Here is a 17,680-nt window from a genome sequence, read left to right on the forward strand (position 1 = left end):
TGATAGATTAAACAGGAAATGTTCTTGGGACCATTCTTTTTCTTTTATCACTCTATTAAACTGGGAATGCTTTTGGGACCATACCCCTATTTATAATTAGTTTTCAATTTATTTTTTTCGTTGACCATTGGCTTATGGGGGAAAATAATTAAGGTTCCTTTATCTTGTGATGAGAGAAGGAATGTGTCACCACTCACCAGAGGTTATTGAGGACAATTCAACAATGAGAGAAAAAATTTTAAATATTTTTAAAATATATATGTATTAACAATTTTAACCATTAATTTTAATTATAAAAAATATACATTATTTATTAATTGACATTAACAATTAAAATTATATTAATATTTTAAGAATGTTTAAAAATTTTCTATACGAAAAATGTATAGGAATATAAAGTAAGGTGTTAATATGTGTATAAAATATTAATATTGAAAGGATAGTACTATTATTATTATGGTGTAAATGTGGGGTGATGGAAGCAATAAAAACTTTATAGTTTATAGGATGGGTAACACAGAATGGGATGTTAACAAAAGAGTAAAAGTAAAACTTTGAAAAGCAGAATGAAGCTACCATTCCCATTCGGCCATTCCCATTCCCTTCACTCTCTCTTTCTCTTTCTGTGACCCACACATCTCTTTCTGCAAACTATGTTTCCTTCCTTCTTTTCTCTTTCACCTTCGTGCCTAGCTAACTCTTTTTCTTTTTTTTTTCCCTTTTCTTTTAATTAAAAAATTGCTAGCTAACTTATTAGTAGAAATTAATTTATTAATAGAGCAAAAAATGGTGATATTCAGGTATATTACTTATTAGTTATAAGGCTAATAAAAAATTGGTAATTTATTTCAATAAATATTTGAAATGTAAAGGTTACATCTTCTTGTAGGTATAAGGTTACATCTTCTTCTCCAACCTAGCCATCAAATGCGCGCAGATTCTCTCTTATAGCTTTACCCCCATCTTCTTCTCTTAAAACTTTGAAAAGCAGAATGAAGCTCCCATTTCCATTCCCATTCCCATTCGGCCATTCCCATTTCCATTTCATCATTTGCTTCGACTCTACTCTCTATATATACGTCTGCATCTTCTTCTCATAAATAATAACACAAACTTCCACTTTTACCCCATCTTCTTCTCCAACGTTAGCTTTAATAATGAAGAGCATAAGGAGATGCATATCATGCATCCTACTATGCGGGGTATTGGACGTGATACGAATAGTTCACTCCAATCATCCAATGGCAGAATTGAAGAGCTCACTACTCGCACCATCAAGGCTGCTGACTTCATGAGAGCTCATCCTAACCATATCATCAAGAAATATTCTTCCTCCAACCTCCTCATCGTTCCTCTCCACGCTGACCTCCGTAGCGGCAACATCTACTTCCTCGTTCTCCTGCCTCTCCTCCCAACCAACAAGCTGCAGCAGCAGATCAGCAGCTCTCCACCCCCACTCACACAAGCACCAGCAGCAGCCGTCTGCCTCCAGAGCTGCCTCCAGAGAGTAAGACGGCTGCTGCTGGTGCTTGTGTGAGTGGGGGTGGAGAGCTGCTGATCTGCTGCTGCAGCGTGTTGGTTGGGAGGAGGAAGGAGGGGAACGAGGAGGTAGATGTTGCCGCGATGGAAGTCAGCGTGGGGAGGAACGATGAAGAGGTTGGAGGATGAATATTTCTTGATGACATGGTTAGGATGAGCTCTCATGACGTCAGCAGCCTTGATGGTCCGAGTAGTGAGCTCTTCAACTCTGCCATTGGTGGTGATCTCTTCAACTTTGCCATTGGAGTGAACTCATCGTATCACGTCCAGTGCCCCGTATTTCATCTACAATACTGAATTGATTTCACTCATTTGGACACTTCCTTCCCGTAACGGAGCATCAAAACCGCAATTCAGGCTGGGTCAGCATTGGCATTCACCTCTGCATTTATTGATTTCAGAGGTCAGAGAACAAAACATGATTCTCATAAGGAGTATGCTCTCTCCTTTCTCTCTTGTTTTTTCATTTCAAGTTTTCACTTTTTCATTAACTAGGATACCTTTCAGGCTGCGAAAGTGAGATGGCCTTATTTGTTTCATGGCGTGGATTCGGCCACTCAGGATTGGATTGTTGACCAGATGCATTCAGTAATTAATCTCATATTCACTACTTACTTCTTATGCATTTTTTTAATCAATTAGTTAATTATTATGTTTATGCCTTTGTTTTTTGCTAAATTGCTTTATAATTTAGATGTTATGTGTTTTGGTTCTGAATAACTGTTAACTGCTTATCAACTTATACGATTTGAAAATAACAACAGAGGCCTCAAATTATAGAAAGGGAATCAGAGACAAAATTATTTTGCTTTCAAATAAATTTCGTTGTTTTAGAAGAGTACCATTATGAGGTGCAATGCATGTGTCAAGCTCACTTCTTTGAGGAAGTAATTGATTTTTCCTCTAAGATTTCAGTAGGACTTTGATTATAAAATTGTTCCAAAACTAAGCTAATTAAACAACACACTGTTTCTCGCTAACTTTGTTGCCTTTTTTTATTGTTAATCAAGTTTTATTCCCTCAAAATATGAACATTTTCCGGTTTTAATCATTTTTTTTTTTGTAAAGATTTAGTTACTTGCATATGATGTTGTGAATATTTTACTCAAAAATATTGAGCTTTCAAAAACATTGCTTTGAATATGGTGAATCAATAGACCAATTTTCATTAGAAGATGAACTTCCATAGTTGTCTGTGTTATAGGTCCGACCGGTCGTAGAAACTGGATATGAAAATGTTTTACTTGTGAGATTGTTGTTAGAGACCAGAATACCTTCCATCAGGAAGTCTTCAGTGAGTACAATGTCTTATCTCTGATCTTTAGCATTTATCCGTGGAATTTGCATCTGCTTTTGACTGATGCCTACTTTTTTTTGCAAGGTTGCAGAGGGGCTCACGGTTGAGGGTATATTGGAAAATTGGTCCAAGTTGAAGCCTGTTATCATGGAAGAGTGGAGTGAGAATAGAGAAACTTTGATAGATCTTTTTGGAAAGGTTAGAGATGAATGGTTGGAGCAGGATTTCGCTACTTGGATCGGTGCAAATAGGTAACCAAATTAAATCTTCTGAGCTGTGATTAGTTTAGCATATTTATATCACATGAAGGAGATCTACTACTACTAATTCGTGATGTTTGTCTATAGATTCTATCCTGGTGTTTCTGATGCATTAAAATTTGCAAGCTCGAGAGTGTACATTGTCACCACAAAACAGGTCAGCATCCAACCTTCTTTTTGACCCTAACTAGGGGATGATAATCCTGTCAACAGAAACTTTTGTCTAAGTATTAATGAAAAATACTCCATTCCATAATATTTTTACTTTCGAAAGTCAATGTATCTTGATATAAATTGCAAGTAAATATATAAAATTTTTAATGCACCGAATTTTCAAGGTGATAATTATTTTGGAATGAAAGAGTAAGAGAGAAAGGAAGATAATGTTGTCCTAATACGACTTATGCACCTTTTGCAATTTTACATCATGTCCCCTGTTCATTTTGTATCTTTATCATTTCTTTTGTAATTTTAGAGCCGTTTTGCCGATGCTTTACTCCGAGAGCTTGCTGGGGTGACAATTCCACCTGAAAGAATATATGGTCTAGGAACTGGGTTAGTGTAGTATATATTCGTCTAAAATAATGTCCAGTGATGCTTTAACGTTTCTTTCTTTTTTTATTGTTTTTCTTTTCTTTTCTCTTGCTTTATTTTTTGAAAGGAAATTCACTTTCCTTGCACCATCTTTGGTTTTACCGGTAGGCCTAAGGTGGAAGTGCTGAAGCAGCTTCAAAAGAGACTAGAGCACCAAGGACTCACACTTCAGTAAGATATTGTGCTACTAGAACTAATTATACATCATTCTGGTTATTGTTATTTCTACTGGAACTCTATTATTGCTTACATGAAATTAACTCTTTTAACCAGCTTTGTTGAGGATCGGCTTGCTACCTTAAAAAATGTCATCAAAGAACCTGAGTTAGATCAATGGAATCTGTATTTAGGTAGCTTCCTTTTGTATTTCTTAACCAGTTTATAATTGGAATGGATTCTCTCATGGGAAAATATTACATGACATCGTGATACGTATGGTCGAGTGTGCCTGATAAGTGTAATTGTTTTTGGGATCAGGGAACTGGGGTTACAACACTCAGAAAGAGAGAGAAGAAGCTGCGGCTATCCCCAGAATTCAAGTTCTTGAGCTGTCGGACTTCAGTAAGAAGTTGAAATGATTGTTTGTTGCCTTCATTGAATTTTCACTTTTTCAGGCGTCAGCATTGAACTGAACATTTTGTTACCATCTCATTTATTCAGTTTGTTGTGACCACAATCTTTCTATTTAAAATGGCTGCTGTAACTGTATCCTCTAATGTTATATAGAGAAATGTTTTTTCAGTACATAGTAATATAGTATATATACACACAATAAATTGACAGTTGATTATTGAAACTCAAAACTGGTTTTCATTATGTAAGTGTTATGTTCAATAAGAAAAGATAGATCTACACTCTTGGATGAAGGCAATGTGTTGAGTTTACACATATATAACTGAGTTTGCTTTTATTTGGGTGGCTAAATATATTAAGTTATCACAATGTGGAAATAAATAGAGGAAATATGTGCCTCAAATGAAGCTGCAAGATCAATGTGGAAGATTCCAAAAAATATGACGCCACTCATAGTCATATGTGAATGACTATTTCGAAAGCAAATATTATTTGTGGTAATACTACGCTGAAAAAAGGTACTGAAATATTTCGAGGATTTACTACACATCTTCCATCTTAGAAGGCAGGTTTGGTCTCCATCAAAGTTATGCAAAATGGTAAAAATATTAATGCATAGATAAAATTATATTGTAATGCACGAAAACTTAAATAACAAATTCCATCAAAATAAAGTCGACTATATAGATCAAACAATATTATTATATTCAGTTATATATCATGTCTATAATAAATTCATTTATGCTGTAGATGAGCTTAATTAATAAGGTAACGGTAGCTCTTTTCACTCAAACTTAGATATTACCATAGGCCTTTCCTTTAAAGATCTAACATGCAAACCAAAAAATGTAATCTTACACTGTTAAAGTGTGTTTAGTTTGGAATTTGTTAAGCCACCTAAGCATAGCACCTTTTCAAGGGCATCAAGGCGATTTTTTTTACTTAGATAAGTTTTTAAAGAACAGACATAATTCATAAAAATTACAACCATGTTAAGTGTATTAAAAGTGTCATTTACAAAAACTTAGATTAAATGACAAAAGAAAGAAACTATTGGCATTATTATTAAATAGACAAAAATGAAAAATAAACAAAAAAAAAATGATAGACATTCACGTGTCATAATTTTAATGGAAGCTAGGCCCCAAAGATTTTCAATCCTGTTTTGGATGGCGGGTATTGTGTACCATGCAAATTTATATTATTATCTTGGTATAAAATACATATAGATAGACATTGCAAGATTGAAAGGAACTTAGGAAAAATGGGTCATCTTTATGCATTAGACTTTGATGGAGTTCTGTGTGATACTTGTGGAGAGACTGCTATCTCTGCCGTCAAGGTTCATGCTCTCTCTTCCTCCCTCTCTCTTAAAATAATTGAAGAGAAATACACCCAGTATTTCCAACATTTTCATTGTATATATGTTCTTCTAGTTCTAGGATTTCTATCTTCTTTTACTAATGTTTCAAATTTTCTGTTAATGTTATCCAGTTAGTGGAAAATATCAATAAGATTCTAATGTCATAATGTATAATGTATTAAACTTAAGCTGTGATCACTTCGATAAATTTGTAGGCAGCCAAGTTGAGATGGCCAGCATTGTTTGATGGTGTGGATCCAACCGTTGAAGATTGGATTGTTCAACAGATGATTACAGTAAATAATTAACTTCTAAGTTGTTAATTAATTACACTTCTCAACAAACAATGCTCACTTATCAATGCTTAATTTATGTTTACGAAGTGCTCGTTCGTCTTTCTTTATGTCACTATAACTTCTTGGCATATTATTGGATCAATGTATGTAAACCAAAAAATGACAGTGACAGATAAAATTAAACGAAGGAAGCACTTGGTTAAATTAATGAATAGATGTTCAAATGTTAGTTATTTGTTTTAACAATGACTGGTTTGCTACTTAAGAAATGATTGCAAAGCTAAAATCTCAACACAATTTCTGCAGTGTTCATAAAACATTTGAGTTATACTACTTTTCTTATGAACTTGTAGTATTTTCATGTCAGGTGAGGCCAGTGGTGGAAACTGGATATGAGACTCTCTTACTTGTGAGATTATTGCTTGAGACCAGAGTTCCATCAATTCGAAAATCTTCGGTCTGTATATATTAAGCCTAAAATTACATTGATTTTTGTCATCTTAAATTACACTAACCTATTCTGAGATTTAGTAATATCATGCTTACACCAGGCGTTTTATAACTTAAATGAAGAACTGTCAGTGTAATTTAACCTTTTTATTATGAATTGACAAGTGTAGTATCACTTGATTTATGTCATAGTTCTTCTTGAAAGGTTGCAGAAGGGCTCACAGTTGAGGGTATATTGGAGACATGGATCAAATTAAAGCCTATTGTGATGGAAGAATGGGATGAGAATAGAAATGAACTGATAGATCTTTTTGGAAAGGTCAGAGATGATTGGTTGCAGAATGATTTCTCTGGTTGGATGGGAGCAAACAGGTAGTTCAATTAAGGGAATGTCTTAATAGAAGTTATCTAACAGTATAGATTTAATAGAAGTTATCTGTCGAAAACTATGTTAAGATCTTAAGGTTTGATGCATGTATATCCGTACCATTCGAAACACCAGACAAGAACAACTGAGATTAGATATTCGGATTTTAGAAAAAATGTGCGCGCGATTGTGTTTTTGACTTTTGGACTCTTGCTTATTGGTGATTGTGTTTTATTTTTTATACCTATAGATTCTATCCTGGTACTGCTGATGCACTAAGATTTGCAAGCTCAAAAGTTTACATTGTCACCACAAAACAGGTAATAATCCTTAAGAATACATAATTCTAGTCCTATATGAAATTTCACATTGCTATGTTCTCTTCTTACTTTGCATTTTTTTCCTTCTCTGGCTATAGGGCCGTTTTGCTGATGCTTTACTGAAAGAGCTTGCTGGAATCACTTTACCACCAGAAAGAATATATGGTTTAGGAACTGGGTTAGTATCTTGTATGAATATCAAAATCATGTTATAGCAGACACTATTTTGACACCCATATTTTGTTAACAACCAAATGTACTTTCTTTGTTTTGTTAGTGTTTTTTAAAATCTTTTTATTACTATTTTTTCTATGAAGTCCTAAGGTAGAAGTGCTAAAGAAGCTTCAAAAGATGCCAGAGCACCAAGGACTGACCCTACAGTAAGATTTTGCCTTTCAGGTTATTAAGAACATTGTATTTGCATGTTAACATGGTTTAAGAGAAATTACTAAGGTTAATATTTTTCTTTTTTTAAAATTGCAGCTTTGTGGAAGATAGGCTTGCAACCTTAAAAAATGTCATTAAAGAACCAGAGTTGGACAATTGGAATTTGTATCTAGGTAGCAATTTTCTTTCTCCGTGTCTCTTTTAGTGCACCAAGTTTATTTTCACACTAAGATCATCCAATGGTATGAATATAACAGAAATTATTGATGTATAAGCTAAAATTATAAGAAGATTTACACTATCGAATCATGTTAGTGCATGTGACCATAGAGTTGTCCTATAACTTCAATCTTATACATTTTGGAGTTTCTATCTTCTGTATTGTTGTTTGTTTTAGAATAACATATTTGCTAAATTTGGTTGATTTGGATTAGTTAATTGGGGGTTCAACACTCAGAAAGAGAGAGATGAAGCAGCAGCTAGCCCCAGGATTACACTTCTTGAGCTGTCTGACTTCAGTAAGAAGCTGAAATAGTAGTTCCACTTCATTAGATTGTCTATCATTGTATTATATCATTTCATTTAATTACATTCCATTAATGCAAAACAATGGTAAATTCCTTCTGTCTCTAAGCTTTTGCATCATCATATTTATAATTGTAATGTTTCTCTCCAATTTAGAATAAACTATAATTTTTTACATTTCCAACCATAAAAGATTTGAATACTTACAATTCTAATCATGTATTAGTTCGTTCATATCTTATATAGTTAGCATTATCAACATTCAAATCTTTCGTGATTAGAAATAGTAGTATATTCTCCATTTTAACATAAATGTCACTTGAACTTTGATAAAAATCAACATTGCTAAACACAATTATACAACTGTGTCTAAATATATTTTTCAATGTACTAAAACGGTGAAAATATAGTTATTTTGAAACGAAAGGAAGGAATAGGATAAGATAAAGTAGAATAGTCATATATGGTTTGATAGGTTATTAGGGGACTCACTTTTCACCAAGGGGAATTTGAATATCTTTGTTTCTTTCGTCTCATCAATGCAGTAGTTTGAGTTTCTCTTGGTTTACACAAATGCTGAAAAGGCGATTACTACATTATCCTTTAGAAGCAGTTCATCACCTTAAAATGAGGAGGAAGAAAGTGTTTTTTTATGTCAAACTACAAAATTCACAAAACTGTTACTAAACCTTGGAAGACAATCATATCCCTAGAAATGAATTACAACTCTGTTCTCAAATCCCCATCATTTTCCTCTTGACCAGCATTATCCGCTTTGGTTTTTTCTTTCTGAAGGTTCTGAAGAACCTCTTCTAAAGGTGGATCTCCAGGTCTTCGAAAAACATCATTCCCGATTTTGATCTCATATGCCTCTGATTGGTCAAAGATAAAGTCCTTCAACTGTAATATCAGCAGAAAATCATCACTAACAAATAACAATTATCTCAAGGCTGAATCTAAAACTGCTTTTTGAATGAAAGGAGAATAAAAGCAAGGTACAAGGATCATAATTCAACATGATTTATAGTAAATCATAAAATGGGAAGGCAGGAGATGAACATAATAGCAGATAGATAGGGTTGTTGTCAAAATTGATAAGCCAAGCCGCTTCCATTCTTCATTCTTTAAAATTTCAAAGTAGAGGGAAAAGAAGGTAAAATGCAAAGGCGTACCTCATCCATGCCTTTGATGCTTTCCATGTTGAACATGATTGTACTTGTATCAACACCCATGAACCTTATACCAATGCCTCCAGTTCTCATAACTTGTGACCATTTCATGGCGATTTCCGCTACCATGTCCTAAAATCAAGCATGGCAATCAGTTAAGGGCATTAACATTAACGAAAAATGTTCAAACCAAAAACTCTTTCTTCAATCACAAAGAAAATTGCCAATAAGGACCAATTTGATAATCAAACACCATCTTGATAAATCAAATAAACTACTAAGAAGAAGTTGAAAATAAGGCTCCACCAAAAGAAAGCACCATAAACTATCCAAAGAAAAAAAAGCACCAGAGATATCCATATTCCCCATCCCAGAACACAGTTTCCAGAATGGATAAAACAAACATAATGCTGAAGCAACCTTAACATGCTCGACGGCCGACAATTCAATTACCCATCACTTTTACAGCAGTCACTTGAAGACTACATAGCAAGGGAAGCAAATCCCAATGATAAGACCCATTGCAATAGAAGTTATCAATCCAATAGCGGTTACTCCTCACTTTATCACTTTACTAAGTTTGTTCACTTTAAACTTAAAGGACCCTAATCCAACAGAGTAACCAAAACTTAAACTCAACTAGAGCTCAAATGCAAAAATTAATAAATGGCCATGAGCGAATGTGCTCATTGAAATTCACCAGAATCAATTGATCACATTAAATCACAAATTCAACTCAAACTATATCTTAATTTTTTTAACTTCTTTCTCCCCTTAAATGAAGTATGAGCAAAAACAATACATGTGCAAGAGCCAATCATCCTCCACCAAAATCCATCACAAAAAACCACAGCTTGAAATAATCACAACCACAACTCAAAAAATAAAATAAAACATATTTTATTTCATTTTATTAAAAAGAAACCCTAACAATAACGTAAAACTCAGCACTAAAACTCTAGAAGGTCACTTTCACTAAACTCCAATTCCAGCTTACATTTCACTCAAGAAAACGAAATTGACCGGACAAAATCAGTAATGTAACCAAAATTCTAGCTGAAATTCATCAAAAACCAATAAACATGCAGAAACAGCCAATTTCCTGATAAAAATCATAGCTAAAAATTGGAGCCCTATTTTGCACCAAGATAAGAATAGCCTTAACCAGAGACGGAAATGTGGCTGACCGGAGTACGGCGAAGTCCGAAGCGGAGCTTGACGAAGCCGATGACGGGACCGGTGTGGCGCTTCATCATCTCCTCCTTGATCTGAGACGGTTCCATTTTCGACAGATCGGCGGGCGGGAAAGATGGCTCCTTCTTCTTGCCCCATTCCTTCCAAGACTCGTCCTCTTCGTCATCGTACACGTCATCAAGGTCATCGCTGATGTGCACCTTGCGCTTTCCTCCATGGGCAAATTCGTAATTTTGCAGCACCAGAAGTAGTAGAAGAAGAAGGAGGGTGGTAATGGAGCTCATTGCGTAATAAGTGTTGCGAATTTGTGAGGAGTTGTTATATATTGCTCATAAATTGAACGACATAGAGAAAAACACAGAAACTTGTTAGTATTGTCATGTTTAGATAATTTGCGTGACGCAAATGACAACGGAATCAATTCTTTGTAGAAAAGCTAGAATATTCAAAACAAATAATATTGTACTAGATAAAATTAATAATTTAATTTAGTTTCAAAATAAATATTTATGTACTCAAATATCAAATATAATACTCTATATAATTAATATTTTAGAAAATAAAAATAATTATTATAAAGTAATTTAAAAAAAATAAGTTAACAAAATATTTATAGAATTTTTTTCATTCAATTGTTAGTAGATAAAAATATATCAAAAAATAAAAATATATATCAAATAAAAAAAATCATTTTCTTTCTACATCAAATTAATAAGATAAAAAAAATAATTTTTTTACATTAAATTGATAAAAAAAGAGACATAGTACTATTTTTTTAAAACAAATATCTTTTTTTTTTAAAACAAATATTTTTTTGAAAATGACATCTAAACAAACTTAAAGCCGTTATATCAAAGTTCAACGAAATTTATGCTTTTATCATCTTTGGAAACTTTCAACGAAATTTATGCTTTTATCATCTTTGGAAACTTATTTCATTTTATTTTTTATTTTTTGTTTTAATTATAAATATTTTTTATTTCAAAATTTCATTAAGAGAAGAAAAAAAATAAAAAATAAAAATAAAAAAAAAAAAAAAATTTCTTAATTTTACTTTTTTTTTCTTTACAAACTTCTAAAAATAGAAAATCATAAAATACTAAAAATAAAATCCAACCCTAACACATTTTTTTTAAGCTTCCTTACAAAGTAATAATTCAATTTAAAATATTTTTAAAATTGACAAAATATAATTCCATAATTATTTTATAATTTAAATAAAATAGTTTGCAACAAACATTTAATTCTAAAATCCTATTTATAATTGTTCATTCAATATACGTAAATTGTATAAAAAGTATAATAATATATTTTTGGTACCTTATTTAATTAGTGTTATATATTTATTTAATTAAATCTATTATCTATTTAAATTTCTAATTAAGTATACAATGATAACCCCTCTTAACGAAAAAATACATTAAATTAATGTAGAGATTTATATTATTTACGAAATGTTCAAATCCTAATAATTGGATACTATATTTAAGCTCAATTAACTTTATATAATACACCACAAACTTGCACCTAGCTTATGTTAAACAAAAAAATGTTATCTTCGTTTAATTAAAATTTATATATATCACAATTATTTTTCTAAGAAACAATCATAAATTTAACCTTTAATATCTTTGTTTAATTAAAACTTATATGTAAAGTTTAATTATCCTCAAACAAAAGTAAGTGTAAAAAAAGTGTTGAATCTCTTTATATAAGTTATTAAATAAGTTTTTTATGTTTGTGCTTGCTCTCTATGTATGAACCTTTTGATTTGGTATATAAGTGTTCTCTTCTATGACATACTTCTCATCTTTAATCAAAATAATTCACAAAAACTCTTTATTAAGATCTACTAATAAGACGCTCGTCTTTATAACTAAAAATTACTTCAAACTTACTCACCTTTATAATCCCACATTGACCTATAGGAATTTAAGCGTGCTAACCTTAAATTTCAAATTCAAGAAGTTTTAAATTATATAATGTAACCAAAATTCTAGCTGAAATTCATCAAAAACCAATAAACATGCAGAAACAGCCAATTTCCCCATAAAATCATAGCTAAAATTGGAGCCCTGTTTTACACCAAGATAAGAATAGCCTTAACCAGAAACAGAAATGTGGCTGACCGGAGTACGGCGAAGTCCGAAGCGGAGCTTGACGAAGCCGATGACGGGACCGGTGTGGCGCTTCATCATCTCCTCCTTGATCTGAGACGGTTCCATTTTCGACAGATCGGCGGGCGGGAAAGATGGCTCCTTCTTCTTGTCCCATTCCTTCCAAGACTCGTCCTCTTCGTCATCGTACACGTCATCAAGGTCATCGCTGATGTGCACCTTGCGCTTTCTTCCATGGGCAAATTCGTAATTTTGCAGCACCAGAAGTAGTAGAAGAAGAAGGAGGGTGGTAGTGGAGCTCATTGCGTAATAAGTGTTGTGCTCATAAATTGAAGCGCATAGAGAAACACACAGAAACACCGATTACTTCTACATTTAAAGAATAGAACAAAAACCACCTTAAAATTATTTTTTTATTATTTGAAGAACATACGGAAGAAGTTTTACATCTATCACTGCTCCAATGTTGGATGAACTAATAATGCACTTGCTCTACATCGAACTCTATTAATTTCCAATAGATAACAGAGTCTCAAAGTAGTGATGAACAGATCTAGGCACTCTATCTAATTTACAAAGAACCCTCAAATCATAATTTTTTAGGCTATAAGACATTATTTTACCATCTTGGAACAACACAAGCATGGAATCCTCCTCCTCTTCTTCTTGGCGAAGAACAAAACTTAACACACAAAATGGATTACTTGAAAGATTCCAGCACAAGGCCGATTCCCCATCATGCATGCGATTAAGATTGACACGGTATCTGGCAACCCATGAAGAGTAATCTTCCTCTAATTCCCAAATATCAAACTCCAAACTATCAGATAGAATCAAGTGCAGCCTCCCTTTACATTCTCCTAAATACTTAACACCCAAGAGCTCTGAATTTGAGTCAACACATGCAGGGACTGCAGGCAATTTATCAAAGCAAAGCCGATTGACATCGAAATAAACGGAATTGTCATCATCTAAACGAAACCAATGAACAGCACCATTGCAATAAACTCCCTCTGGGACACGTAAATCATTAGGAAGATTGCAAACAACACTACTCCAACAAGACGTCTCTGAGGAATACAAACGAATCCCAATTCGGGGTTTGAGTTGATTGAGACGACTATAATGTCCATACGGAGCTTCCATTTCACCAAATAAAATAACTTTGTAAGAAAGAGGTTGTTTTAGAGGTTCGAAAACAAGATAAGCCTTCAAGTCTAAAGGGTCAAATATGTAGATATCTTCATTATATGGGGAATCTACATCGCCAAGGGGGTAATCTAGATAAACGCAGTGGTCATTGCTGATGGCTGGGTTGCATATGCGAAAGTGGGATTCTAGTCGTATTATAAAAGACTCAAAAGTTGTTAAACCAGAATTGGGTGTGGGTGTAACATTACATAGTAATAGACCATTACAAGAGTGTATAATAGTAGAAGACATGTATTTGCGTCGATCAAGATCAAGGTGGAAGAAGATTTTGTTGGCGTTGTTATTATTGGTGTGGAAGGGAACAATAGAAGCTCTTTTGGCCTTCGTGTCTCCGAAATTCTGAACCAACAGAGCAGTGGGTGGAGGTTTGTTATTGTACTTGGAATATAAACGACAAGTGTGTGAATAACGGAATTTGGGGTTGGAGATGATTGACAACCATTTCTTGCACACGCATTTGCATTGAATCGCTTGTTTCACTGGCAATCGGAGAAGGATCTCCGTTAAGAGATCCATGTCTCGTATCACAGTGTCCCATGGACTCTCCATTGTTACCAAACCAACAGAGAAGTTGCGTGGTGTTGTAGGCTACGGTTTCTCTGCTTCATATCTTATGACTTATATAGACCTTGTTTGGATAAACTTTTAAGAAAAGATCTTTGTTTGAGTTATCTTTTTTTTAAAAGATCTTGTAAAAAAGTAAAAATAATTTTATGTTTGGATATCTCATACAAAAAGATCTTTTTATCGGGTCTGTCTTTAATAAGCTCAACTCTTTTGAGCTTTTTGAAAATGCACAATAACTAATTTATAATTTAGTTCTCAAATTTTATATGGGGAAAATTTTAAAATATCAAAAGATTTGAATCTTTTAATGTAATTTTTAATAAATTTAAATAAATTTTTATCTTTATCTTTATCTTTATCTTTATCTTTATATCTTTATAATCTTTATAATATACAAATGGGGAGCTCATATGCTGACGTGGCACTCATACGTTGAGTCTGGGAGTTCATTTGCTTAGGTGTCGTCACTAGAAATTTTTAGAATTATATTTATTAATTATAAATTATTATTTGCTTAGGTTGTTATTTTCAAATTTTAAGTTTGGGTTGTTTTACTTAAGTTGTTATTTTTTAAATTTTAAATTATTTTATTTATTTGAGTTATTTTACTTAAATTTTTATTTTTTAAATTTCAAATTATTTTATTTAAGTTGTTATTTCTTATCAAAAAATTTGAATTTTTTGATGTAATTTTTAATAAATTTAAATAAATTAAATATAAATCGTTAGATCATTTATCAATTTAATCTAATGTTTTAAATTAAATGATACACCAGATAAGTTCAAAAGACTTGAGCTGATTTTAGACAGAGCCAAAACTTGTTAGTACTGTCATGTTTAGATAATTTGCGTGACGCAAATGACAACGGAATCAAATCTTTGTAGAAAAGTTAGAAGGGAAGGTCGATGACATGCATGATGCAGCAGCTGAATAAGTTGATTCAAACCCAATAACTGCTAACATTTATAATTTTATATGCAAAACTGAATTTCTGATAAAAAATTTTTCCATGAAAATTTATTTAATTATTATAAAATTTCAAAAATAATATATAGCTATGTTTGAAGGATTGCATTATATTATTGTCATCACATGCTCTTCATCAACTGCTATAGTAATAATAACTAGATAAGTATCAAATCTAATGAGTGAAAAACAAAAACATAAATTATATATACTGTATTATTACTCCGATTCAATGACCCCAATGTTGTTATGTGTGCATAATTATTTTATTGTATTTATATAGTTTATTTATAAAAAGATTAATTTATATAAAATCCTGTTGGCTACTACAGTTTATACTTTGAGTAATATAAAATTATATGACAAACGAATAATATTAAGTTAATTAATTTTTTTCATATAATTTAAAAAATTAATAAATATCAAATCAAGTACTCTATATAATTAAATATCAAATTTAATACTCTACATAATTAATAGTTTAGATAGTTTAGGAAATTAATTTTTATAGTATACAAATGGGGAGCTCATATGCTGACGTGGCGCTCATACGTTGAATCTGGGAGTTCATTTGCTTAGGTGTCGTCACTAGAAATTTTTAGAATTATATTTATTAATTATAAATTATTATTTACTTAGGTTGTTATTTTTTAAATTTTAAATTATTTTATTTGTTTGGGTTATTTTACTTAGGTTTTTATTTTTTAAATTTCAAATTATTTTATTTAAGTTGTTATTTCTTAAATTTTAGATTGTTGTTCTTAGATTATTATTTTTTAATTTTAAGTTATGAATCAACTATAAAAGTATAAGTCATGAGAGATGTAAAGTACCACGATTTAAAGTACATCAATCTCTTTCTTTACATATATCCAAAATCTCTCTACTTATTCCAATGGCTGGAATTCACAAAATTACAGACATCAGTCCTACAATCGACAATTTGTATGTACGTATAGAGTGATACGGCTATGGACACTACCAAGTTACGGAAATTCTCCATTGCCATACGGAAATTACCAGGCGTACTGTGCACAGATTTCCAGAATCGTCAAGTTTCTCACAATATAGATTTAAGTTTGTGAGTTTTGACACTCTCGATGCTCTTGGGTATGATTGCACGTATGTATTTAGTTAGTAAGTTTGTTATTTTAGAAAAGTATAATTTATTTATAAATTTATTTGTTTTATTGATAATTTCGGTTGTGTTTTTTTTTTTAACAAATTTATTGATAATAATTTTTTTTATTTTAAATCATTTCAGATGTTGTTGGATATTTTGGAATTGGGAGTAAGAGAACTCTTGAAGGATATTTTGGAATTGGGAGTAAGAGAACTCTTGAAAAGGATGACAAATCTACCAAGTACACTATTATTGAATTAAAGATTGATTATGGATAATTATATATTTATTTTTATAAATATAAAATTTTTTATAATCTCATCTTTTTAAATTATTATTTTAATTTATTTTATTATAAATATTTTTATTAATATTATTAATAAGTAACAAATGTATCTTAACTAACATTAAGCTTCGTTATAATTTTTTGGATTCAAAGGCATCGTTTTTAAACGTCTACGTATTTAAATTTTTTGAAAAAATCGCTTCGGATTAATTTTGAAAAAAAAAGTATTCAAATTTAAAAAAAAAATAATAAAAAGCATTCTTTTCGTGGTTTGTTTCTTACAAATTTAAAATAATTAATTATTTGATGTTATTTTATTAGTAATTACTTTTTGAGTTATAATTATTTTTTGTTTATTTTGTTATAAAAAAATATATTTAACATTAAACATTCTATTTGATATAGAAAAATAATGGAGTGTGCACTTTTTGGGTATTCTTCAATGTTGAAGATGTAAATGTCATCCAATTTAAAAATAGGTGGGTATTTTTTTTTTTTAAATTCTTTAGTTTCATAATATGTGTGTTATCTAACATAGTTTTCTTTTTTTTTTTTTTATTTATTTATCTAACTTTGTAAGATTTGAAGAACATAAGAGTAACATCGGTGAAATTCCAAATGAGGCTGCATTCTTAAAAATTTAGCAAGGACTTCACAGTTCAGAATAAGCATCTATGGGAAAGTAGTTGATGTCATCCATGATACTTTGCATATCAAACACACACACGTCACAGATAAATAACACTAAGAAAATGTGCACAAAAAAATTAATTTAAAAGAATAAGAAGAATTTTTACATTAGTACAACAGAAATTATTGGAAAAACTTTTAGATTGTCAAAATAATAACCATCTTAATAAATTAGCAAAATTGTAGAACCAAAAATCATATATTTACCTCTTGGACAATAACACATTAATAACCACCTAAAAAAAAGACTTCTAGTGCTACTGGAGCAACTCCAGTCATAATAGGTTAGAGTTTAAACTTGCTAAAATCAAATTTCAAACTCAAGAAGTTTCAAATTCTATAGTCGTTTATTGAAGTGAACCAAAATACAAAAATATTTAATAA

At 31.4% G+C, this 17,680-nt stretch overlaps 4 protein-coding genes across 8 annotated transcripts; 2 read left to right on the forward strand and 2 right to left on the reverse strand.

Annotated features, from left to right (window-relative positions):
• The first annotated feature begins 1,552 nt into the window (after nucleotides 1-1,552).
• Nucleotides 1,553-4,434, forward strand: LOC112743190 (uncharacterized). Of its 3 annotated transcripts, none has more exons than XM_025792398.2 (9): nucleotides 1,553-1,942; nucleotides 2,047-2,127; nucleotides 2,744-2,833; nucleotides 2,921-3,087; nucleotides 3,184-3,253; nucleotides 3,572-3,651; nucleotides 3,799-3,861; nucleotides 3,964-4,040; nucleotides 4,168-4,434. In XM_025792398.2, exons 2-9 carry the CDS (start codon nucleotides 2,119-2,121, stop codon nucleotides 4,266-4,268), a joined length of 657 nt encoding a protein of 218 aa, XP_025648183.2. In that variant the 5' UTR covers nucleotides 1,553-1,942; nucleotides 2,047-2,118; the 3' UTR covers nucleotides 4,269-4,434. The 3 variants fall into 3 exon arrangements, with proteins under 3 accessions (XP_025648183.2, XP_072071080.1, XP_072071081.1); XM_072214979.1 differs by having other exon boundaries at nucleotides 1,613-1,973; XM_072214980.1 differs by lacking the exons at nucleotides 1,553-1,942; nucleotides 2,744-2,833.
• A 963-nt stretch (nucleotides 4,435-5,397) lies between these two features.
• LOC112744146 (uncharacterized) lies at nucleotides 5,398-8,079 on the forward strand. Of its 3 annotated transcripts, none has more exons than XM_025793655.3 (9): nucleotides 5,419-5,605; nucleotides 5,842-5,922; nucleotides 6,290-6,379; nucleotides 6,578-6,744; nucleotides 6,990-7,059; nucleotides 7,158-7,237; nucleotides 7,377-7,439; nucleotides 7,543-7,619; nucleotides 7,881-8,079. In XM_025793655.3, exons 1-9 carry the CDS (start codon nucleotides 5,528-5,530, stop codon nucleotides 7,979-7,981), a joined length of 807 nt encoding a protein of 268 aa, XP_025649440.1. In that variant the 5' UTR covers nucleotides 5,419-5,527; the 3' UTR covers nucleotides 7,982-8,079. The 3 variants fall into 3 exon arrangements, 2 of the variants coding, with proteins under 2 accessions (XP_072071082.1, XP_025649440.1); XR_003172670.3 differs by having other exon boundaries at nucleotides 5,423-5,605; nucleotides 7,377-7,458; XM_072214981.1 differs by lacking the exon at nucleotides 7,543-7,619 and having other exon boundaries at nucleotides 5,398-5,605.
• A 384-nt stretch (nucleotides 8,080-8,463) lies between these two features.
• On the reverse strand, nucleotides 8,464-11,354 carry LOC112744147 (uncharacterized). The gene is made up of 3 exons (XM_025793656.2): nucleotides 10,328-11,354; nucleotides 9,144-9,272; nucleotides 8,464-8,871 (listed from the first exon to the last, which is right to left on the reverse strand). The coding sequence occupies exons 1-3, from the start codon at nucleotides 10,616-10,618 to the stop codon at nucleotides 8,692-8,694; spliced, it is 600 nt and encodes a 199-aa protein (XP_025649441.1). The 5' UTR covers nucleotides 10,619-11,354; the 3' UTR covers nucleotides 8,464-8,691.
• Nucleotides 11,355-12,958: 1,604 nt separating this feature from the next.
• On the reverse strand, nucleotides 12,959-14,212 carry LOC112743191 (F-box protein At5g07610). The gene has a single exon (XM_025792399.1). It carries the CDS (start codon nucleotides 14,210-14,212, stop codon nucleotides 12,959-12,961), a length of 1,254 nt encoding a protein of 417 aa, XP_025648184.1.
• Nucleotides 14,213-17,680: the final 3,468 nt, after the last annotated feature.

This window comes from Arachis hypogaea, chromosome 14, assembly GCF_003086295.3.
Source record: "Arachis hypogaea cultivar Tifrunner chromosome 14, arahy.Tifrunner.gnm2.J5K5, whole genome shotgun sequence".
Classification (NCBI taxonomy): domain Eukaryota; kingdom Viridiplantae; phylum Streptophyta; class Magnoliopsida; order Fabales; family Fabaceae; genus Arachis; species Arachis hypogaea.